The sequence below is a fragment of the Colobus angolensis genome, unplaced genomic scaffold, assembly GCF_000951035.1.
Source record: "Colobus angolensis palliatus isolate OR3802 unplaced genomic scaffold, Cang.pa_1.0 Scaffold224, whole genome shotgun sequence".
NCBI lineage: Eukaryota > Metazoa > Chordata > Mammalia > Primates > Cercopithecidae > Colobus > Colobus angolensis.
Genome location: NW_012115422.1, coordinates 1,537,885 through 1,563,572, shown reverse-complemented (window position 1 = coordinate 1,563,572; position 25,688 = coordinate 1,537,885). Strand labels below are relative to the sequence as shown.

At 40.0% G+C, this 25,688-nt stretch overlaps 1 protein-coding gene across 6 annotated transcripts in view; it reads left to right on the top strand.

Annotated features, from left to right (window-relative positions):
• The window catches only part of CHN1 (chimerin 1), a 202,453-nt gene extending 184,897 nt beyond the window's left edge, over positions 1-17,556 (top strand). For 3 of the 6 annotated variants that reach the window (XM_011943992.1, XM_011943993.1, XM_011943995.1), the window contains 5 exons: positions 4,253-4,426; positions 5,148-5,225; positions 7,671-7,808; positions 15,143-15,248; positions 16,640-17,556. In XM_011943992.1, the coding sequence (XP_011799382.1) occupies positions 4,253-4,426; positions 5,148-5,225; positions 7,671-7,808; positions 15,143-15,248; positions 16,640-16,811 (668 nt within the window). In that variant the 3' untranslated portion in view covers positions 16,812-17,556. The remainder of the gene's footprint in view (positions 1-4,252; positions 4,427-5,147; positions 5,226-7,670; positions 7,809-15,142; positions 15,249-16,639) is intronic. The other 3 variants (XM_011943994.1, XM_011943997.1, XM_011943996.1) reach the window with 3 other exon arrangements.
• Positions 17,557-25,688: the final 8,132 nt, after the last annotated feature.

The following is a 25,688-nucleotide window of genomic DNA, read 5'->3' as shown; positions in this document are numbered from 1 at the left end:
CAAAAGGCACTGGACAAAACATATGCATCAACTATCAGAAGACTCTGAAAGTTGGAAGGCAGACTAAGCACCTCAGGATTCCATAACCTAGCAGTGAGTTCCCTGGTGGCTAATTTTGTCTGTTTTAACCTCCCGTGTATCCCAGCCTGGTCACTAGAGAAGCCCACGAACCATAAATGCCAACTGGCAGAGATTAAAAATAATCCCCAAAAAAGGCTGCTCTTTCTGCCTAACGCAGTGGGAAAAGGGCAGCCCAGCAGCACAGAAACCTTTCAGCCATACCTTCCATTCTCTAGGTAAACAGAGACCCTTCTGCTACACCTTGTCAGTGGATGCTGCAGCAGCAGAGTCTGTAGGTACAACCTAGTTTTCCACCACCATCTTGCAATAGCAGTGGTGCACTCTACTGCAAACCTGTGAGTGGAACCCTAGCTTCCTTCCATTCCTGCCATGCAGAAACTGGTATCCCTCCTTTGCTGAGCTTGAGAGTGGGATCCTGACTTTCTTCCCCACCCTATAGTAGAAGCAGCACCCTCTCAGCCCGTCTATGGAGAGAGCTGTATCTTCATCCCTAACCTGCAGTAATGAGGCAGCTGAGAGTGATGAGAACTCTATCATCTATGCCCACTGTGCAGTTGCATGTAAAATAGTACTATTCCCCAACCAAGTTTGTGGGCACAGCTTTGACTTCAACCCTACCTGCAGTACTCTTCCTCCCACCCAGTGCCACAGAGAATGTGGAGCAGAGTCCTGCCATTTGAGTAATAGACAAATGGGGCAGACACAATAGCACTGCAGTAGCATTAAAAAAAACTTTGTAAACTAGGTTGACATTTGGATCACGGGCTACAAAAGGGCATTCTAAATCCAAACAGATTGACTACAGGCTACAATTTTAAAGATTTAGTAGGAACGAGAGTCAAATAATACTCAAAATATCAAGGATACAGTTCAGAATTACTCATCAAAAGTTACTCTGGAAATAACGAGGAAAATCTTAAATAAAAAAGGAAAATTGACAGACACCAATAGCAACATCAAGATGACACAGATATTGTAGTTATCAGACAAGAAAAGCAACTGTCATATAAAAAATGCCCCAAAAAGCAATTATGAACACTCTTGAAACAAATGAAAAAAAGGAAATATCAGAAAAGAAATAGATATTAGGAAGAACCAAATGGAAATTTTAGAACTGAAAAATATAACTAAAAGGAACTCACCGGATTATGGGCTCAGTAGCAGAACAGACATGACAGAGTGAAGATGAACTTGAAGTGAAGATCAGTAGAAATTATCCAAGTCAAACAACAAAGAGAAAATATGTATTTTTTAATGTATTTTTTTTTTTTTAGAGGGTCTCGCTCTGTCATCCAGGCGGGGGTGCAGTGGTGTGATCATAGCTCACTACCGCCTTGACCACCTAGGCTCAAGCAATCCTCCTACCTCAAGCCCGCTGAGTAGCTGGAACTACAGGCACACACCACCACAACCACCAATTTTTAAAAATTTTTGTAGAGACAGGGTCTCACTATGTTGCCTAGGCTTGTCTCAAACTCCTGGCCTTAAGCAGTTCTCCCACTTCAGCCTTTCAAAGTGCTGGGATTATAGGTGTGAGTCACCATGCTTGGCTTAGAAAATAGATTTTAAAAAGTGAACTGAGCCTCAGAGACCAGTGGGACCATAACAAAACTTTTAAGTATTTGTATTGTTGGAATCCCAAAAGAACAAAGAATGAGAGGCTGAAAAAATATTTGAAAAAAATAATAGCTGAAAACTCCCCAAATATGGCAAAAGCAGTCGAGAGAGAAATGATGCATTACTTACTTGGGGGTCCTTTTATTTAAATGAAATACATTAAGAACAGTGTAGATATGGAAGCATCTGTATCCCCAGTTATCCAGTTCCTTTTCAGGACCTGGCCTTCACATCTGACAAATATGAAATTTTTAGCCTTGAGTTCAACTTAGCTTCTAACCTTAAGCTGATTGACAACCTTGAGGTACTACATAGAAAAGGCCTCTCAAAGTGTTATTTCATTTTTCTAAACAACATAGTCATGGTAAACACAGTTTACTACATGTATGCATTTTACATATATTAACATTGAAGCCTCACATGAACTCTAATAAATACTATTATTGTTCCCATTTTACATAACTGAGGTACAGAAAATTTGAGCAGCTCACTCAAAATCACATAGCTAATAAATTCTAGACTGAATTCTAAGTTATAAAAGTTACCCAAAACATTAAAATATTCAGGAGACAGGAGATCTTTTAAGTGGACAGTTGGTTTGCCTTATGATTGAATCAGATCTCTTATGTATTCTCTAATACAGAGATAAAGAAGAATTTGGGACTTCGTTCTGAAGTCATTTGGACATTAATGATATGGAATAGTGTTGGGTCGTTTGTTCAGATAGTGCAGATTGAGCTTTTTGTTCTGGAAGCCATTCTGTATTCACAAGCTGACGTTCCTTAGGGTTGATAACTTTTGGCACTATTAGCACTGGTGATGCCATCTTCCACACATATGCAGAGACCCAGCTTCCCTTGACACCTAGCCAGTCTTTGTACCTGGAGGTGCTCAGTTCATATGAATTCTTTCCCTAGAGTTGCCACAGGCCTTAAGTTCTCACTTTAAGTTGTCAGTGTCTACACATTTAATGAAACAATGATATTGTTTGTAAGTTTTGGTTAATTTTCCTTGTCTCTGTTAACTGTTACCGCTATATATAACTAGATCACAGCTAATAACTTTTACCAAAAGTCATGATAATGATCACCAGCATTTGTCTAGCATTTTACAACATTCAAAGCACCTGAATGCATTGGCTCATTAATTCTCGTAACAATTTTGTGAGGTGAATATTAGGATCCCTTTTCTGCCAGAAACAGCAAGCAAAACTGAATGGCATTGTACGATTTTCAAATTGACTTCCTTAAGACCTGGCTATAAATCATATATGCGCCACTTGGACTGGATTTACAAGAGGTCAACATCGAGTTTTTATGAACTTAAAAACAAATAGGTTATGTTCTTTTAAAACATAAAAATGACATTTATTTTAGTTGAATTATTTAGGTATGGTTTCTCACTCTGCAGTCTAATTTAACAAAATATTTGTATTCCTCTCTACCCCATCTAAAATTTCGCTGTGCTTTGCTTGTTGAAAAATAAAGTGTCTCACAATATTAACTAGAAAATATTTGGTTCTGGCATCTTAGGAGTTATAACTAAGTAAAATTACAAAGCAAAAGAGTAACTTCAGTAGAGGCAGTATGTGTCTAGGTGTTAAAATTGTGGACTGACTCTAGGGGCTTCCAGATAGCTGAACATAATGGTGGTTCCTAGAGGGTGATGCACCCAGGGAGGGCTGGAACCGCCACGTTCCTTTCCCCATTCCTCTTTCTATACATCTTTTCAGCTATATCCTTTGTAATTAAACAGTAAACATTTTTAAAATGTGGACTCTAGAATCATCCATAGGCTTGAGTTCTGCTGCACTGTGTACTAAATGCATGGCCTTGGGTAAATTACTTATTACTTATGTGCTTGGTTGTCTCAGGTATACTATGAGGGAAAAAAGTACCTGTTTCGTAGAGCTTTGTGAGTTTAAGTGAAATAATAAATGTAAAGCACTTAGAATAGTGCCTGGCACTAGTAAGCCCTCAATAAATGTTAGCTGGTAATAGTATAGCAATAAATAATAGTTACAGCTATTTCTAGCTACTAGAGGAATTTATATATTAGTTATCATATATATAGAAAGGATTACGGATAGATATAAACCTGAGCAGCACCATTTTAAGAGGGCCCTGGATACTCCTACTTTTGGAGGTCCAGTTCCACTTCATATCACATATACTTAAAATACAATTATACCCCACATTAAATAAACTTTTTATGTAACTTTAAAGAAATGGGTTAATTTTTTATTGGCTATTTGACATTTTGTGGACTTTGAATTAAACACTTACTAATTTTGATTTTTCATTGTATTCTCCTGAGATCATATAGCAATTAAATGATGAAGCATGAGCAAGAATTCTGGTCTCCTGGCTTATAACCAAATCATTCCAAGAGAAGAGATGAGAATATTGTTTTCCCACCCAGAAGGAACTGCTGGAGTCTAGTCCACTTTAAAACCTAATTCAAGCTGGAGTGCCTTTTGCTAAAATTAACACTCCAGAATGCTCAAAACTCTGAAAATAATATTGAATGTTTCCTTTCTTTATTCTTTTCTTAGATTGTGGTTTGAATGTTCATAAGCAGTGTTCCAAGATGGTCCCAAATGACTGTAAACCAGACTTGAAGCATGTCAAAAAAGTGTACAGCTGTGACCTTACAACGCTCGTGAAAGCACACACCACTAAGCGGCCAATGGTAGTAGACATGTGCATCAGAGAGATTGAGTCTAGAGGTGAGGCATTTGCAGTGTGGGTTGCAGTGGTCTCCTTTCACTACCAGTACCAGTCCTGATGCCTTTTGGGTACCTCATTGCACAATACAATTGTCTTCTGTAATTTGGAGGGGAATGGTTTCATATGTCAAATGATCTCAAAAGACTGAAATGAATTAATTTAACAAGTAATTAAATAGCTTGATTTCAAGGTACATTTAACCAAGTATAGCAAATATGCTTATATAAAAATATATTTATAGATGGTGCTTCCAGTCTGCAAAAGTTGACAGGTAAAGACAAATTCATTTTTCAGTTTTTATATTTTTCTTTGGTTCAAGAAGCAAAAGTGTAAATGCTCTACTGAAACTATCTAAAGCCAAAAACAGAGCTGCATCCTAATTATTCTTTCCCACTTGGGAAAAACAGGCCTATATTTTATCTTAGTCTTCTGTTATGTAAAAGAATTTATGATGTAATTGGGATGATGAATTATTTCCCTTAAGACTTAACATATTTGACTTAATTAGACCAAATGATGAGCCAGATGATATTCAGGTGACAATAGGTAAGAGTTAACTGTGTGTGAAATCATTTTATTTTGGGAGAAGAGTGTGAAAAGATTTCTAAACATGTGTATTTTATTTCTTCTGACACATTACCTCCCAGCTTAAAGTGTGAGAAGTTAAAATTTCTGAAGAAAAGACATAATTCAAAGAAACTAACTATTTTTATTTGTCAGGTCTTAATTCTGAAGGACTATACCGAGTATCAGGATTTAGTGACCTAATTGAAGATGTCAAGATGGCTTTCGACAGAGGTATGTTTTTCACAGTGTTCCATAACTTAAGACATAATACTGTTTGCTAAATTTCTTATGAGGTATTTTTTGCATTATTTTTTCTAAATCATCGATGATTATTATACCAAATTTAAAAACTTAGCTTATAATTTTTCTTTTTTATGAGTGGTAATTATTAAACAGTCAAATTTCAGAGTGCAAAAGAAGTATAAAATAAAACTATGTTACCAATATTTGAGTATCCAAGGCTGGTCCATGTTCACCAAAATACATACAGAGCGATTACATTCACCAAAAATAGAATAAAGAGTAGGATCTATACCATTACAGATCTCAGGCTTCTCAGGCTTGAGTTAACCCATCTCACCCTGCCTGTCATCCATGCCCCCCTGGCATCTTCATCACCACCTTCGATGAGCTGAGACCCAAGCCCGGACTCGTGTGTTGGGGCCAGAAAGCTGAAAGCAGCTTTAGTGGCCTTCTGTGGGGCTCCCATCCGCCACTGTAGAAGGGGCCTAGTCAAAGAAAAGCTCAGTGGAGCTTAATTTTCTTAGCTAACATTTAAATTAAGATTTGCTTCCATGGTTCTCCAATTTGTCTTTGCTCTAAGGACTAGAACAAGGTGGTTCCAAAGAAGACCTGTAGCCTTGAATATAGGAAGTAAAGGAGTAAAAGTGTAAATGCTCTACTGAAACTATCTAAAGCCAAAAACAGAGCTGCATCCTAATTATTCTTTCCCACTTGATCTTTTAAAGAACCACTGTCCTTTGCAAGTACATATTCTAGTTCTATCACAGAAACTTCTCCCATTCACAGACCTCTTGTAGGCAACAGAGGCAGAAAGCAAAAATAATTAAATATTCATTACCAACCTGAGGGAAACAAGGCCAGCCCAAGTACGTGATTAAGAGCAAAGAAAGGGAGGTGAAGTAATGGTGTATTCACTCCGAATAAGCATCAGGAAGAGCAGTCCTGAATCCCTGACAGGTTGAACGGGAAGAAGCATCTCTTTACTCTGGAAACTGTGCAGCTCAGCATGTCCATTCCCAGCCTCTGGCTGCGAGTCTCAAAACTAAATTCACACTGACCCCAAAGAAATTGAATGTTCCTATGGACCCCAGAGAACAAAGAAATGGCACAGTTTCCTCTATTGAAAATATAAGACAACCATTTTGTGACCTGAAAACACCAGTAACAGATTTTAAAATTCTTGGAGCGCTCACCTTGGCTCCCTGTAGCCACACTGCTGGGGGCCAGTCTTCGGCCTCCCAAGGATATGTACCAGCACTCATCTGCAAGATCTCTAGGAATGATGCAAAGGATTTTAACAAGAGTTACAGGAAGCCAGTGACTCACATCATTAAAATCAGTTCTGTATATAAATACTGCCCAATTCCATGCATGTTCAAAGGAATAGGATATCAAATAAACAGAGCAAAATAATTTGGAATAATTAAGGATGATCACTTCTGAGAGACATAAACCTCAAGTAATGAGAACCAAGAAAGAAGACAATATACATAGGATGCTGGAATGAACTCATTTAAGAGCCAAGGTAAAAAGGCAAGTTTGGGGAAATCTTCCCCAGCTTAGTCACTGAATGGAAAGCTGACTACTCTGAAGTCAGCAGCTGCCATTATACCTCTGCTACATTTTGTCCTTTGGTGGAATCACAGATACTTATGTGACAAGTACAGTGAGAGATCCATGGTCAAAGCAAATAAAATCTCATGAGCTTTACCCCAGAAGAGCCCTAGTCTGGTGGAGGCAAGAGCAGAAAGTAAAGAAACAATCAGGAAACAGAGATATTGTAGACTGTGCTGATATGGTATAGCCCTACTTAGTATGTAGTATGTAGATATCAGATTCCAGGATTTGTTTGCATTATTTCAAAACAGAAAATAAGTAAATAGATAATACAGGTGGAAGAATGTATTTGTGTATACTTACTAAAAAGCAGGTTTTAAAAGAACCAGTTTAATAACAGCGTACATAGGAAGCCCCAGCATGTTACTCTTTTAGGCTCCTAGCTTGTCTAAATCTATTTTCTATTGATTCGTTAACTCAAAAATATTAAGCAGCTACTATATGCCAGGCACCATGTTCTTTACTTTAGATATGATGTTAACCATGTACGCTTGGTCCTTGCACTCATGGAGGGCTCACTTTAAATAATAATCACACAGTAGCTATTGATTTTATTTTAATAAGGGCTATAAAGGAAAATATTAATAACTGGGGAGCTTAACCTGTCTGGTAGGGCAGGTGAGGCATGCTGGAGATCAGAAGAGGCTCTTTCACAGAAAATTAATCATTAATATGTAACATGTAGCACACTACACTTTGTTAAAAACTGAAGCATTGCTAATCTTTAAAATCCGATTTATATACAGATATGTCTTTCATTAAAACAGTGCTGTGAATCCAGATATTTATTTTTGTTTCTTTCAACATCCTTAAAAGATGGTGAGAAGGCAGATATTTCTGTGAACATGTATGAAGATATCAACATTATCACTGGTGCACTTAAACTGTACTTCAGGGATTTGCCAATTCCACTCATTACATATGATGCCTACCCTAAGTTTATAGAATCTGCCAGTAAGTATGAATGCATGTATTTCAAATAACCTGACAACCTCCTCTTGGTAATCACTCTTCCTGCTTTTCTGGTTAACCTGAATGCATTTTTGAAATATTTCCCCTTTGCCTCTCTCTATGGTTAATATACTCACAAGAATTTTGCATTGTTCTGTAACGTAGATTATTTTATGACTTAATACCATCGGAAGCTTCTTTGTAATGTGCTAAACCTCGTTTTCCAAAATAAGGCTTATGCCAGTGCTCTTTAGACATAGGCCAATGCTTTTGTAAAATAAAATAAAAATGAATAACTGGAAAAGTAAAATTAAAAAAACAAAACCAGGCCGGTGGTGACTAATGCCTGTAATCCCAGCACTTTGGGAGGCCAAAGCAGGCAGATCACCTGAAGTCAGGAGTTCAAGACCAGCCTGGCCAACATGGTGAAACCCCATCTCTACTAAAAATACAAAAAATTAGCTGGGTGTGGTGGTGCATGCCTGTAATCCCAGCTATGCAGGAGGTGGAGGCAGGAGAATCGCTTGAACCCAGGGCGGAGGTTGCGGTGAGCCGAGATTGCACAACTGCACTCCAGACTGGGCAACGAGCAAAACTCTGTCTCAAGAAGTAAAACAAAAACAAACAAAAATCCAACTATCTTTTATTAAATTCAGCAAGCATAAGATTTCTGTCAGATTGCTGTATGTTTCTAAATTCTTATTCTCAGTTTTTGTACTCGTATAAGTTAATGCAGACTATTAACAGCAAACTGGCACTGGCCCACAAATCATACTTTAAAAAGCACTATTTTATATCAAGAAGTTTTTTTAAATTCTAGTTGAAATGAAAATGAGAAAAAGCAAAGGTTTATTTGTCAAATTTTATGCTGTAAAAATCATACCTGTAATTCACACTTCGTTTTTTAAAGAAGGGAATTCTTAATAGTTTTAAGTATTAGCATTACCGGTTTTTTTGGAAAAGATAGGCCATTTCTGTCACTTTGCTTTTCTCTCTTTAAAACCATATGTTGTCTTCATCTTTAAATGATAACATCACTTCCTTAGTAACACTAATTTGCTTTTTGACTTGGGAATTTCATGAAGTACAGTCTTTCTTTGTTCTAAATTTTAGTTTCCCTTTCAGGGCTTTTATGGAGGATTTTTGTGGTTAGTTCCATGGAGCCCTGATTTCTTGTGGGTCAGCTCAAGCTCCCATGTAGAGAACAGCCATGAGAATTACACTGAATTCTTTCAAAGCATTAGGTTAGAAAGCATGACAAATTCTAGGTCTCTTATGGACTCAGGGCTGATCATGAAAATTTGTATGAGGGATCTCACACATCCTTGTCTCATGGGGCAGACATTTCCTCTCCAGTCGGATAAGTCTCTTTGCCACTCATCTAGAAAGCAACACGCGCGCACACACACACACAGAGCCTGTGAAAAGCTGCCCAGTCCACAGTGTGCTGTGATCCCCAGGACTCTGATCCCACTGAAAGTGGGTGAGTTCCCACTCTGTTGTTGCTTGGAAGTAAAACTGAAGCTTGGCTGTATACCTAACTCCGGGGCACACGATCAGCAGAGGACAAAGCAGTGATCCAAACCCAGGTTCTGAACTCCACATACCGCCATATCTGGGAAGAAGTAAAAGCCAAGCTTCCTCTTGGATTTTGAGGCCTTTGCCCCCACAGTTCCAAATGACCTCTCCTTTCCTCACACCCACCTTAGCTGCTGAAAAAATCTCTTTTTATTGTCTTTCCAAATCATTTGTCATCATTATGGAGTTTGTTTCTGAAACAGCCTTCCTGTCCGAAATTAGCACCCCTTATCTCACCTCTCAGAGAACTCTGGAAACCACATCATAAGAAAGAAACTTTCGGAAATCAAGGTAGAAATTTCTCCTTATAATTTCAGCTATTTGGATGTCTGATTTATGTGACACCAAAAACCCTGGCATAATATTGATATATAATAGAAATGTTTGTTGTACATGTTTGATAGCAATATCTTGTTTGTGGAACATTGTGTCCTTGTACACTCTCTTCTGGCAGTAGAGTAAGTTTCTTTCTTTAGATGTGCAGATACAGTCATTCTCTTAAAAGGCAGATAAGAAAGAAAGAAATTAACATTTATAGAGCATAGACGAGGTGCCATAGACGAGCACTTTACATCCATGATGTAATTTTAGAAAGGAGGAGATGTGATGGAGTATCAGTAAATTGTGTAAGGTCACATTGCTCACTAGGGGAGGTGGCACTGGCATTCACACACATTTCCAAGGTCAGAGCCCTTGCTTAACCCACTCTGTCACACTGCCTGGCTCACTTGATAGAACAGGGAATGAGACTTACACAAGGGAAGGAAGGAAGGAAAGAACCCCTTTCAAATGAGGCACAGGGTTAAATGATCCTTCCTAATGCAGATATATTCTCCAAAATTTTTTTCTCTCTCAGCTCCTAAAAATGTCTCTGGCATTTATTAGCATCCTTTGCCAACAAAAAAACAGAATTTACGTTAAACTTTTCTTCTACAAAAGCTGTTTGAGCTCTGCTTTTGCAGCCTTCTTGGAGGAACCTGCAGCTTAAGCTGGAAGGGAGTGACTGCAGGAAATGAAAAAGGAAAGCAAGGGTGGAGAAAGCCAGATCATCCCATGCTACAGCTGGAAGTTCTTCCAAAGCCCCTGGAAACTCCATGATAAACCCACCTGAAGTCTGGGTTCACTAACCCCCCGTTCCTCATTCCCTCTCCCCACCAGTTAAGACATTGCTGCCCTAGAATAAAAAGACAGGTGCTTCTCACAGAGCCTCCAGTAACCCAGCATTATGGATGCTTCCTGGTCACGAGGGAAACAGCACTACCAAAGTTGCGCTCCTCATGGTAATGAGGGGAGAAATCTTCCTCTGGCCAAGGATTCTGAGAGCTCTGTTCCCAGAGCATCTTAGAAAAGCTACTTGTCTCAGTGTATAACCTTGAGTGAGTCAGATCAACTCAAATAAAACCCAGGGTTCTTGGTCCCAAGCAACTTAAAATCTCTGGAAGAGAAGCCTGGGAAGGAGAACTTGTGTTTCCTCAGCCCTGCCACTGAGCCACCCCTTTTTCTAAGTTTTAATCTTCTTGTATTCAAGTTTCTCTGTGTAAAATTAACTAGACATACTGTAGAAGAGCTTTTAATTAGATCTTTATGGGCTTAGAGTCTTTATTTCCTTCTCCGACAGTGTTCACATTTTCCAGATCCTTCCAGGCCATCCTCTAATGCCATCTGCTCTTCCCTGGCCCTCTCAGCTGCAGACCGTCTTTCTCCTCTGATTCCCATCACCTCTAATTGGATATCTTTACTGCCTCCTTCCTTCATGCCGGAAGGTTGTAATTACGTTTTGTCTTCCTACTTCACGGGAATCCCTTTTAAAGGGAGGAGTTCTCGCTCGTGTTCCTTTTCCCACAGTACCTGTGGTAGTCCCTTACTTACATAATAGGTGTAATAAATATTTGTTGAATAAGTCAACTTATAATTTTATATTGAGAACTGTAGGATGTTAGAGTTTGAACATATTCTAAGGGGTCATGCAGCTAGACTCTCTTCTATAAAACATTCTTTCTGAAATATTTAGTTCCTGCAAGCTCACTCACTGCTTCCAGAGGCAGCCAGTTCACTGGTGGATAGATGTAACAGTCATGAAGGCCTTCTGTGTACAACAGAAATCTACCTATTTTTATTTAAAAACTCCCTCCCATTAGCAGTGTTCTTGGCATCACCCTTTTCCATGTGTATTTTGTATATTTGACAATTGATGGTCATTCATCTCTGAATACATTCCATTTTGTCTATTTCTCTCTTAAATTATGCTTCCTATGGCTAAAGAGTTGTGTTCTCTAAAAAATGGTAATGGGTAATACTTTAGTAAGTGGAAGAAAAGGAGAAATGAGTTCCAGGGAAGAATGTCTGCCAATTGGATCTTAGTATATTCAGTGCATTTTGTCATTTGTTTCCAAATGTATATCTCCAGCCTGGAGATGTAAATGTCCTCTCCCTGAACACCAGATTAATCCACAGTCAGCATGTTCATTTGAATGCCCGACAAACATCTCAAATGGAACTTTTCTCCACCAAACCTCCTCCACCCACAGTCTTTCTGATCTCAGTTAACAGAGGCCTCGTCCTTGCAGCTGCCAAAGCCAAAAACTCGGATCATTCATGATTCTTCTGTTTCTCATACATCCTTCATCAGGAGTCCAGTGAACTCCACCTTCAAAATATACCCAGAATCCAACAAATTCTTATCACCTTCACTGCTACCCCCTGGTCCAAGCTACTGTCATTCTTCACCTGGATGTTTTTAATAATTACTGGAATGGTCTTTCTGCTTTTATTTTTGCCTTCCAGTCTGTTTTCTATTGGCCAGCCAGAGCACAGATAACTGAAAAATACATGTCAGATCGTGACCTTTCTTTGTTGCTAACCTTCCCATTTATCTTAGTAAATGCTAAATTCTTAAAATAGCCTGCATCGCTTGACATGATCAAGTGCCCTGTTGCCCTTCTGACCACACCTGCTAACCTGCTAACATCCCCCTCTTCACTCAACTGGCAGCCACAATTGGCTCCCCGCTTTTCCTCAGACATTATAGGCATCCTCTCCCGTCAGGATCTCTGCATGGCTGCTCCTCCACCAGCGCTGTCTTTCTCCAGATCTCCACATGGCTCATTACCATTGAGGTCTATCCTGACCACACCACTTAAAATTGCAACCCCCAATACTTCCGATGCTTTTATCCTGCTGTATTTCCCATCGCACTTGCCTCATTCCAGTCGTGTAACTATAATATGTCATATTCATGGTTCATTGTCAGTCACCCTCAGTAGCAAGTAAACTCACCATGTGCAGATTTTTTTTTGCTCACCCGATAACACTATCTCACAGTTCTCCCTACAGAAATTAACTGTGGAAATTAAAAGGAAACTGGGTTATTCTTTAATTTCCAGATTTGTGTAGTTTCAAATTAATTTATCTTATAGTAAAAACTAGAGCTGGGTACAGTGGTTTACACCTGTAATCCCAGCACTTTGAGAGGCTGAGATTGCTTGAGCCCAGGAGTTTGACACCAACCTGGACAACATAGTGAGACCTCGTCTCCAAAAAAAAAAAAAAAGTAACATTTAGCTGGACATGGTGGTGGCAACACCTACAGTCCCAGCTACTTGGAAGGCTGAGGCAGGAGGATCACTCGAGCCCAGAAAGTCAAGGCTGCAGTGAACCATCATCATGTCACTGCACTACAGTTGGGGGGACAGAGCTGTCTCAAAAAACAAACAAAAACCCTAACTAGGCCGGGCGTGGTGGCTCACGCTTGTAATCCCAGCTCTTTGGGAGGCGGAGGCGGGCGGATCACGAGGTCAGGAGATCGAGACTATCCTAGCTAACACGGTGAAACACCGTCTCTACTAAAAATACAAAACATTAGCCGGGCGTGGTAGCGGGCGCCTGTAGTCCCAGCTACTCGGAAGGCTGAGGCAGGAGAATGGCGTGAACCCGGGGGATGGAGCTTGCAGTGAGCCGAGATCGCGCCACTGCACTCCAGCCTGGGAGACAAAGCAAGACTCCGTCTCAAAAAAAAAAAAACCCTAACTAGTGGTTGTTATAGTACGTTCTTCTTTTATTCTAGAAATTCGATGATTAAATTTCAGTATCTGAGCTGGCACCACTGTTATAAATTGGCAGTTTTTAAAGGCCACGAAGTTCAGAGACCATACATAATTTATCATGGCAAAAAGCAAATCCATTCTTCATTCAAAGAAATGAGCCAGGAACTGTGAGGAAATTTTGGGTAGAGATTGTAAAATGGTCAAAGTTTGTTTGAATTAAAAAGCTTCAGTCATTGTTCAGTTTCTGAAATTTATCACATCTGCTTTACCAATGCTAGGAAATTTTCACATTCATCTTACACCAATTTTTACCTGACTTCAATTCATTACCATTGAGTTGGTTTGTTTTATAAGTTGGAAACACTAGGATTTTTGGTCTTGTGTCTTGGATGTTGCATTCTGGTCAGATGTAGTCTTCATAGCATTTCAAGGCCGCCATCCTGATTAGGACTCAGCAGCATGTAGTCTCATTGAAATTACCTTGAAACCCAACTTTTTTTTTCCCCACGAGATGGAGTCTTGCTCTGTCACCCGGTCTTAGAGTGCAGTGGCACAATCTCGGCTCACTGCAACCTCTGCCTCCCAGGTTCAAGTAATTCTCCTGCCTCAGCCTCCTGAGTAGCTGGGATTACAGGCACCTGCCACCACACCTGTCTAATTTTTAGTAGAGACGGGATTTCACCATGTTGGCCAGGCTGATCTCGAACTCCTGAGCTCATGACCCACCCGCCTCAGCCTCCCAAAGTGCTGGGATTACAGGCGTGAGCCACCGCACCCGGCCTAACCCAACTTTTAAAAGCACCCCATCCTTTGACATTTGATTAGAAGCAGGAATGTACTGTGGTGCTCTTTTTTGAGATTACAGAATTCCAAATATGTTGTTTTCAGTTATACAGATGACTAATGAATTGAATACAGTCTGACCTCAAAGGAATGTGCTGGGGTTTTGTTCATTTGGAACTAAAACATTCAAATGTAGATGGTTCCCTTCAAAATTTACACCTTTGGAAGAGTCACATTTATTTGAGGGCTCCCGCCATCAGGCAAAACACTTGGAAGTGCCTTCAAAGTCTGCCATGCAGTCTTCTGAATGTCTGAGTCATAGAAAATGTTTGCATTTTGAAGGTAGATTTGATTGTTTTATATAAAACAAAGTAATTTAAAACTAAACATAATGAATGAGGCAAGTAAATGTTGGATAGTACATGTTTTGGTTTAAAAAGAAAAAAGCATAAATATCAATTAATAAGACTTTCCTGGGGTCAGAGTGGGTAATGGAGTGACATGGTTAGTATACCATTGCTGAAAATGGATATTTTAAGCAGTGTACCATCCCATAAGTATTATTCTAAGGTCACTTCATTTGCATATATAAGTTTTTATCTGTGTTGACATGTCTGAATTTTTTGTAGTTACATCCTGTATTCAATGTCCAATTTCTGAAGTTGTCAGACTCCAAGACACTCAAGTGACAAAACTGGATGTTCCCTCCATCCCCAAAAGTCCAAGTAACTAGTGTTGCCACATTGAAACTAAGAGCCTTTGGAAATCTGGACTTGAACCTTAAAAATAATTTCTGAAGTTGTTGGACAAGGAATTATGAGAAAGCATTTCTTACCAGTTTCAGAGGATTATCACAAGAATAGAATTCAGTGAACCATTTGTTTCAATTTTGTGTTAATGCTTTTCTTCTTGGTATTCAACTTACCATTTTAGAAATTATGGATCCTGATGAGCAATTGGAAACCCTTCATGAAGCACTGAAACTACTGCCACCTGCTCACTGCGAAACCCTCCGGTACCTCATGGCACATCTAAAGAGGCAAGTTACAGACTTTGAGTCTTATACTTGTATTGCATCCAAATTTTAAGGATAAAATGAAATGAAGGGTGAAAGAAAGGACAAATGATCTATTGAATGAATAAATAAATGCATAGCTATTTTGTCTTTTGCGAAATTGTACTAGTTGAGAAGGAATGCTAAAAATATTTTACACTACAATACTGAGTGCGGACTTGATTGTGTTATAAATGGATTTGCAGTTTCAGTATATGTTTGCAGATATGCTAGAAATACCAGTATTCTGCCAAGGACGTGCACTAATTTTTGTGGAGAGAGTTGTGGCTGCAGAGACCTTTGCATAATAAAGCAAGAAGCAAGCAACTTGGAACTTGCAAGGCAGCTCACTTTTCCTGTCTTATTGCTCCAAAAAAAGCACTTCAAACTTGGTGATGGGATTTTTCGATTATTGAATTAATGTTGCCAACACTGCAAACTGATGTAAAAAGTGGTGCAGTAAAGAAGTAAGGGATAAAGGGAGGAAAGAAAAAGTATTTCAGTTAGTTGTGGTTTGATGTTTTCAGGCGATTGATAGTCATGCAGCTTTACTCCCTTACTCGGTCACCCTTGGTCTCTATCAGTTGAAGCAAAGGTTTCCAGATTATGTGACCAAGTTTTAGTAGTTTTAGGTTTTCAAAATTTAGAACCAATCAGAAACAAAAATACATTTGTGGCCAAAGGCATGAGTTATACAAAAATGATATTCTAGTCACTCATGAATGTTTAAATTTTTCCTCTCATTTAAAACCTTTGTTTATTGTGCTTACAACTTCACTTATAAATTCAGGTTTGCTTCCTATTGGGATGTAATTAAGTGTTCCACACTAAAACAAAGGACTAACTCTCAAATGATATTCTCTGTGCTACTGTGCAGTGGTAAAAAGCATATAAACACATACCCTCCCTGACGATGCTGCCTACCCATAGCCATTGCTTATTACTGTCGCTGCTGTTCTCTCCCTAGACACTTATTCAACTGTCTACTTGCAAAACTACTCTATAGCAAAGACAGCCAGAGTGAAGGGAGAGTGGGTGGATTAAATCAAGGTGACCCAGTTCCTTCTCAGCTATTTGCAAATGTAGGTTTAGAACTATAGGCTGTGGGCTGTGGCAGGAGGATCCATAGATAGAACTGAATCCATACAGTCCAGCACATTAACACAGGCTTGAGCCTCAGTGATCACCACAAGTTTAAATTATCTCTTAACATCCTTTACTTTAGGGAAAGTCAGTACTTTGAAATTACAGAGAAATAACCTGTTGATAAGTAGATGCAAACTTTTATTGTGAATCTTGTTGTTTTCGTGTTCAAGCACAATGAAGAACATATGGCTTACACAAAGTCATTTATTCCTGGTACTTGCATTTTTCAGAGTGACCCTCCATGAAAAGGAGAATCTTATGAATGCAGAGAACCTTGGAATCGTCTTTGGACCCACCCTTATGAGATCTCCAGAACTAGATGCCATGGCTGCATTGAATGATATACGATATCAGAGACTGGTGGTGGAGCTGCTTATCAAAAACGAAGACATTTTATTTTAAATTTTTAATTTGAGGGGAAAAGAAATGTTTTACAGATGAAGGAATGTTTTATAGTAATTTAATTTGCTCCTGTAGCTGCATTATTTCTTGATTAGAGGTTTGGGCATATAACCAGATTAAAGTGAAGGAACTTTCTGTTGTTTTTGTAGCACCGCTCAGCTGTCTTGTAAAACAGTGAACACACGCTTTCCGGTTCTAGTAATCCTGGGTGTTTATCAAGTTCAGAGAAACTCAAGCTATTGCATGATTAGCCCCCTATCTGGCAAGGAAACCCCATACAGAAGAAACAACAAACCTGCGCCTGCACCGCCTCTGCGTCCTGGGTAGTCTGTGCTTGTAATCCAGCATGTTTCACAGAGTAAGCCTGTTGTGACTTTGCTTTTGGGGTCTATGTCATTGGTTTCTGATTCTTGTACAAACATGCACACACAAATGGATAAAACAGCACCTCTGGCTGTTGCATTACCATAGACCATATCACATGCCTACATTTTGCAAATGATTTCTGGTTTCTCTTAGTTCTTCTCTAACATAGTACTTTCTTTCCAGCAAAAGCAAAAGGTGTTTTCAGATTTGTTACTTTAATAAGTTATCCATACCAATAAAAAGTGTACAACACAGCATTTTCTGTTAAATTATTATTGGTTTTCAGTTGTAATTTTGTATTTTTTCTGGCATGCATTTATTTATTAAATTGGCCTTTAGAAATCAAAAATATTGATAGCTTACTTTTTCTGTAAGAATATTCGGGAAAATGTGTTTGGCCATTTATTAAATACCGAGTACTTCTTCTGACCTCTTTTGTTTACTGTTAAAAGTGATAAGCTCCTAAAATAATCATTTAAAACTGCTTACAGTTAGAACAACCATTAATTGTATTTATTTTTTTTCTTGTATTACTCTGGCAGAAATCTAGAAAATATTTTCTTCACACTTTTTAACGAAGGGTTGGGCAGGAGTTCCTTCCAGAGCTCTCAGAAGAAGAAAGAGGCTAACTAAAAAGAGTGACTTCTTCTAAACATTTGATTTGTCAAAAATGTACGACATCGACATGCATTGAGCTGACAAGGCTACCTGAGAGATAAGCCCCAGAGGGCAGCCTAGTGGCCAGAGAAGAGTTCTGCAGCTAGGGGCCAGGAGCCCACCTGTGTGGCTTGGAGCCAACGTTTCTGTGCCTACCAGATGAACACGCTTCTAGAACAAAAGTTCCATCCTGCTTTCAGATTTTTAACAATAAAAGACACATATTCAAACTTTTAAGATTATTCCAAAAATAATGGGAACTGATGAAAATATGGACTGTTTCCATATTTTTGCCCCTAGGCTATAGGAGGAAATTGACAGTATGCTTTCATTAATCTTGATATTGAGAAAAATATGGTTTCTTCAGTAGATATTCCCTCTCAACTCTCCAGTCAGCCAGTCTCCTGTGAAGAACACCATTGCACTGAGCAACATCAAATACATGGATTGATAATATACATAGATTTGTATAGCATAGAATTTTTTTTTTAAAGGGAGGCCACTAAAAGGCACTAAACAGCAAGGCAGTGCTTTGGACACATCAAACACAGCTCATATGTCTGAGAAATCTGATCAAACGAATCTGTCCCTGGGTTAAGTAAACCAATTGGACTGCGATGTGTTCATTGCGGAAGTCAGTTTTCTACAAAGTTTTACTTTTAAAAGAGAAATTTGGTTGTAAAGGAGTATGCTTTATTAGAATGGATTCACCATTTTTTCCTGAGAGAGATGTTCAACTTTAGAGCAGGCACTTACTAGAATTAGAGGTATATTTGGAGCAGAAGGTCATAGTAAATAGGAAGCAGATGTTCAGAGAAAGTTCTGAGCAAGTCTTCAAAGTTATTGCTTACTGGCTCTGTGAAGAATGTGCTTAGTATGTTTTTACACAGAAGGATGTGTGTTTCATACCCTCAGGATGTATAGAAAGAAAGAACAGCTACTTCATCTGTGAACATGCTTGGACTGTTGGGTGACACTTCCTTGAAGAAACAATTCCCAGTTGCCTAGGGAGGGTTTTGCCCAATGATTAACCAGGATCTTCTGCACATATCTTTCTATGACCAGTGGGAGATTTCTTAAATCATGACTTTTTATGATGAGGCAGATGTTTCTATTTCTGACACAATCAGGAGTGAGAGAAGGAACCAATAAACCTCTCCACCATCACCCACAGGTTTGACAGCACTACAGATACTTTGCCCTGAATGCTAAGTGTCTACGTCTTCTCAGTTTTCTGGATATCATTTTTGTTTATATATTGGGAAACCAAAGACTTCCCTTTTACATTTTTTTGTCTTTAAATGCCAGTTATACCAGCTGACCAGAAGAACTAGTCCTTCACTGAATTGAGATTTAAAACATTTCTGTAATTGGAAGAATGGATATTTATCAAGATGTTTCTGGTTACTTGATGAGCTCAAATAGAGGCCCTCTGAATAAATTAGGTTCAGAGGTCCAATCATTTTGTTTGTTTTTTAATTTCCTTTTGTGAGTTTTTTGTTTTTTATATCTTTTGTTTTGGGTTTGATCATTTTAAATAAAATAATTTAGAGGCTACTGCCCCACAGCTGATTATATATTATGGGCAAGTCCACTTAAAGAGCAAAAAGTGTTTTTATAGCTTGATTTGTCAGTAACAACTGCATGGCACTCACATTTGTCCATTAGAGTTGAGCCGAAGTGGTAGTGCCCTTCATGTATGTCATCACCATCCATCACACGCCCACTGAACGTCCAGGTTGGTTCTGCCCCTTAGCTGTCATGCATTGTGGTAGAGGGGAATGCTAAGAAGTCTGGCATCAGCAAGGGTCTGTCAGCCTAATTTTTAGAGATCTAGTTCTCACTTGCATTCTCTCAAAAAAAAAAAGAAAACTGCATCCCTTGTAGCATCTGCTACTTACTCCCTACACAGATCCTGTGTGCCAAGCACTATGCTAGAACTTGGAACAAGATTGGTTCTGATTCTTGAGGAACTCACGGGATCCATTTGGACTAGTCACAGTTTCAAGTACTGTAAGCCTCAGTGCTAGATGTCAATAGAAAGCTACAAGACAGCGTGGATGGATTCTTTGGAAAAATGTGAACTCACAAGTCATACCCTTAAAATTCCATTTGATACTTTGAAGTCGACCTTAAACATTCATTTGACCAATAAGGAAAACACAGAAATAAAACGACAGAGCCAGTGTAAGTCTGTTTGGAAAAATCGAAAGCCTGATGCTTAGTTGCCTGTGCCTTTGGGTGAGTGTCATCTGGGATGGGACACCACCACATGAAAGAGCTACAGTATTCTCTGCCGTGGACTCACTAGTCCCTAACTTCCAGGCATCAGATGAGGAGAGATGATGATGCTATCAGTTCCATTGCATTCTGGCATACTTAACTCATTTTAACCAATCCCATGCAATTGGCAGTCGTTCTGACATAAGGGATGGTCTCGATCTGACAGCTCAAAATCTCCGTGGCATATATATATATATTTGGTCTCCGTCCTGGCTCCTGGCCTAGATCTCCTAAAACCCCTGGAATTTCCAGGGTGATAAGAGTCTTTTGTTATTTATAATGACCCTTGGTAAGTACACCAGACTGTATGCTAATGAAGTGGCTTAGGCTGGGGCCCTTTGATAGCCTCACAATTGGGCTGGTCATAGGAAAGACCAAGTGATTAGGGGCTTGGAATTTTCTCTCCACTGACTACCAGAAAGGGGAGGGAGAGGTCCAGAGATTAAGCTCTGTAAGAACTAGGTTTGGTAAGCTTTCTGGTGGGTGGACACATGGAAGCGCTAGGAGGGGGCACATCCCAGAGGGCATAGAAGGCCCCCCCTGCCTCTTTCCATACCTTGTCCTATGCGTCTCTTCTATTTGGCTGTTCCTGTTGTATCTTTCCTAATAAACTGGTAAACATAAGCGAAGTATTTTCCTGAGTTCTGTGGACTGTTCTAGCAAATTATCAAACCAGAAGAGGAGGTTATAGGAATTCCTGAGTCATAGCTCAGCACAACCATGGGTGGTTCCCTGGGACTTGCAACTGGTGTCTGCATTGGGTCAGTTTTGTGGAATTGAGTTTTGTAACTTGTAGGATCTGACACTTGAGGAAGAGAGCGTCAGAACTGAATTGAATTGTAGGACACCTAGTTGGCGTCTGGAGAGTTAGAGAAGTTGGTGTGGAAAAAACCCACACATCTGGTTTTAGAAGTGTTCTGAGTAAAACTATCCCACTCACCATTTATCTAAAACAGGCTGTGACCATCTTGACATTTCCCAAATAGTAATGAAGGAAAAAAACTAAAGTTGCTGTTTTCCCTTTGTTTTATATAATCAGGGAATTAAATTATAATTAAAACACCAAATCCTTATCAATTTTGTTAATGAAGGTTGTATTAATACTTTCATTACAAATTCGAACATTTGTTGGTTTCATTACTGTTCTGCCTTATTAAAGTCATTAGGTCTCTCAGCAAATACTTAAATAATTTTTAAAGTATATTTCACTAGTTTTGTATCTCATACAAGGATACTGCTCAATTGATATTTATACATATTGAAACCAAATCGAGAGAGCTAAGCTAAAAAATTATAATTCATCACTACATATTGGAAGGAAAATCCTGGTTTATGAGTTTCATTGTTCTCTACTGAAGAGATTGTATTTTCATACAGCCTTCCGGTCATAGAATATTTCACAATGTAAATGTTTTCCTCTATTGTTTATTCAACTCAATAGCACAAACCACCACCAAGAGTTAAGTATAAGCACCACATGGCTGACCTAGTTTTTGGAGCTCTAGCGAACCCTTGGAAGTTTTGGGGGGTTTTACAGTTTTTCAGATCCACTCAATTACATCATAGCAGGAAACATGAGCATGTGAAGCTAGAAATCTTAGGATTGCTTTTTCTAGTTCTGAAGCATAACCACCTAGCTGCCCATGCCACTGTGGTAAGACACAAAAAGTCGAGGAGGTCATGTTTTAGAGATTACAAAGACTCAGGGAAGGAAATGAGCAAAAAGGGACTTCTGAAGGTAAAATGCCATAAATTTGGAATGTTCTTAAAACACACCAATCTTTGGTTGCCGTTACCTCAAGCTTTGACCGGTTGGTTTCCTCTGATGTGTGTATAGGTACAACTGGGGCAGAATCCTAGGCTTGTCCGTGCAAAAAATATCCAGCCTGATGTTTGGAAGCCTCTATATATGAGTGAACATTTCCCTAAGACAGTTCTTACCAGTGAATATACATAATAGGGAAGAATACTTTGTTCACGTTCTTTAAAAACGGTATCCAAAGTGTGAGCAGGAGATGACACGGGCATATAAAAAAGGTTAAGTTCAGGTTGGGGGTGGAGACTCATGCCTCCCAACACTCTGGGAGGCCAAGGCGGGCAAATCTCTTGAGGTCAGGAGCTCAAGACCAGCCTGGGCAATATGGCGAGACCCCATCTCTACAAAAAATACAAAAATTAGCCAAGTAGACCTGTAATCCCAGCTACTCAGGAGACTGAGGTGGGAGGATTGCTTAAGCCTGGGAGGCAGAGTTGCAGTGAGCTGAGATCACACTACTACACTCCAGCCTGGGCCACAGAGTGAGATCCTGTCTCAAAAATAATAATAATGTTTAGCTACATCAGCAGCAGACTTTCTGCCCTAAGATTCTAGAACCGGAAGAAGCTATTGATCAGCACTAGCAGAGAGCAGAAACTGTAGCCATGAAGCTGCAGGCCCTCAATCCATTAATGACCTGCTTCTGCTTCTCTGACTCTACTCTGCTTTATGTCTGTGTCATGGTTTTCAAACTTTAGGTCTTTCAGAATCACCTGAAGAACTTGATAAAGCAGCTTGCCAGGCTCTGCCTCCAGAATTTCTGAATTGGGAGGCCTGGGCTGGGGCCAAACATTTGCATTTCTAACGAGCTCCCAGGTGATGGCTGACACTGCTGGTCCCAGGATCACACTTTGGGGATCACTGACTCTGTGTTTCTTGCCCCTGGCTGTCCATTAGAACCACCTGAGTCCCTACTGCAGGCCAATTAAATCAAATGCTTGTTGGGCAAGGCCTGGGCAGACGGCGCCCCAGGTGATTCTGATGGGTTGCCATTGTACCGACTACATTACGCTTCGTTTCCTGTTGGTGCGTTAAAATGTTCCTGGGATTTGTTTTAATCAGGGATAATAAGACAGCAGACATGGAAATGACTGTCATGAAGGAAGAAGTTCATACCCCAGAAACAGGAGGCACGGTAGACTATGCAGGATTACATGGCAAGAACCACAGTCACTCAGGAGGCAGAAGGAGGGGGCAGAGCATGGCCCAGAACCTTTATTGGGGTCTCCAGGGAAGGATGCATGAGGCAGGGTAGGTAGCTGAGTAAGATACATTGGCTGGTTTGAATATTTCAGCAGGCTCTGGGCTACAGGAGTGGTATCCAGTTGCTGGGTACCTGGTCCTGGGGTGATTTCGAGCAGGGAGAATGTTGTCTGGTATGTGAGTTTGACAAAGGAGATGACTGGGGATGCGAGCTCTGGATGGGTTGGTTTATATGTCAAAGGTGTCCTCAAAGGGGGGTTTGCTCTGTAGGACTTAGCTAGCCCTGGGAGGAGCAGGCTCTCCACCATCAAGGCCTCAAATGCCAGAGCATTAAGAAAACAAAAAAATTGGAAACTATATTCCATACAGTTGACTGTTCCTACTTCCCTTCAAAGCCACCTCCCAGTTTCGGACTCAAATCTGACTCTGTCCTCAATACTTTCTTTTCTTATTCAAATTTTATTCTAAATTGCATAACTTAACCTAAATTAGCTGTTCTTAGAAAAAGGAAATGGAACTTTATCAAATTTTATAAAAATCACAAATCACAAGGAGAATGAATCATATGAACACTTATTAACTAAAATCCTTAATTAGGAAGACCAGGGAGGTTCCCTAGAAACACAGAAAGTCGTTTTTATGCAATAGGCACTAAACTCAAGGACTTTCTGTTGGAAATGTTAACTTCAAAGATTCTGCATTTCTCAGAGTGCATTTGAAAAGCCTAGCATCCCATGTACTAGTCTCTTGTACATGTGAGAAATATGAATTGTTCTGAGAACTACGACAACCTCCATCAACCGAACACTATAGGTCCTAAGAACTGAGACCACCTGTGTCAACATGACTTAGTTGTTTGGTCCACGAAATCTTTGCCCAAGGCAGATAAGACTATGAAGCAATAACTTCACTTTTGCTTCAGAAACTCCCTACAGAGTAATCTACTTGAGACAGCACACTGCTCACCTGAGCAAACAGCTTGCTTACCAAACAATAGCTTGTCTATCAAAAGTCCCTGCCAGACCCTGCTAGGTTGGCTAGTCTTAACTACTACATGCCCTGCCTTAAAAAACTTCTTAACCGACGTGAGCCGAGACCCCCCGGGACCCTATAAAATCCTCCTGTCTTCCTCATCCTGAGACATGGCTTACATGCTGTGGTTCTCTCCCTTCCTGAGTTCTGTTAACTTAGTTTTGCTTTATCAGCAGGTGGTTTGGTGATGTATTAGATAGCTCAACAGGTATCCCAAGAGCAAAGAGACTGATAGTTAAATGAGCTTGGGAAATACTGTATACCAATTCCACCTGTGTGGAAATTATAATCTTGTTAGCATAATAAAGCTTCTGAGAAGTTCTGCATTTTAAAAAGCTGAGGAGATTATACAAACTGGCAACTTGTGTGTGGGAAGCCTTGTTGTTCCTGCAAACTTACTAACTTCTCTAAGAACATTATTTTTCCTAACATCAGTTTTAAAACCATTACTTTTTGGTAATGGATGAATGATTTATCAGAAATGAAGGATCCTGGCATCCTGCAGCTAATGGGAAGTGACAAGATGCCCAGGCTCCCCACACTGAGAATGTCCCCAGTCCCCCAGCAGAGCCTCTACTGGGCCTGCCCTATGCCGGGAGTTTCCATGTGCTTAATAAGTTCGATTTGATTGGAATCCCTGGATCTGTCAACATACGGCCTTTCGCTAAGGCACCCCCAGCAAGGCACCCATCCACTTTGTCAGAGTAGGAGGAGCCAGGACGCCTTCTTGCGTCCCAAAGCCACTTCAGCAGCCTGCCCACTAACACAGGCCCAGCCTGGAACCAGCATTCAGTGAACACCCACCCAATACCCATTCCCATTTCAGATGGTGATGCCGGGAGATCAGAGGAAATCCTCACTGAGAACCTTCACAGTCTCTCAGTCACGACAGCTAACTTCCCTGTTGTTTCCACTCTGGAAACCCCCTGGTTTTGTCCCAGGTCTGGGAGAAGAAACTAATAAATGATCAGATAAGTCTAGGATCTGATGCATTGTCTGTGGAACCGGTGGCCAAGCAAAGATGATGCATGGCTCACAAAATCAAGGTTATTCCAATTGCCAGTGAGCATTTTGCAAGTGTGTTTCTTAGTATGTCCCCATTAAGAATTAATCACTAATATTAATTAGTGATTAAAAGGAAACATCTGTGAAGACAGGCTTGCATCCTTATAAACTCTGGCTGGGTATAGCCAAATAAGACAGAGCTGCCAGAGGGAAGAAGCATCCTCATGTCACTAGGAAGGGAGGCAGCAAGAAAGAGGGAGGGAGGGAGAAAGGGGAAAAAAGAAAGGAAGGAGAAGAGATATTAATAAATAGGCATTACCTTAAACCGTCAGGCTAGGCCCTAGGACACTGATTTGGTCTCTTCTCTCCCTTTTTCCTCCCTCTCCCCCTTCCCTGCTCTTATTACTCTGGCTTGCTGCTGGTTTTCAGATTGCAGAGCAATGCATCTCCAGGGGAAGCCAGAGTTTTTCACTTTGCAAAATTCATGCTGTTCCAAGTCTACTGAACTGAACATG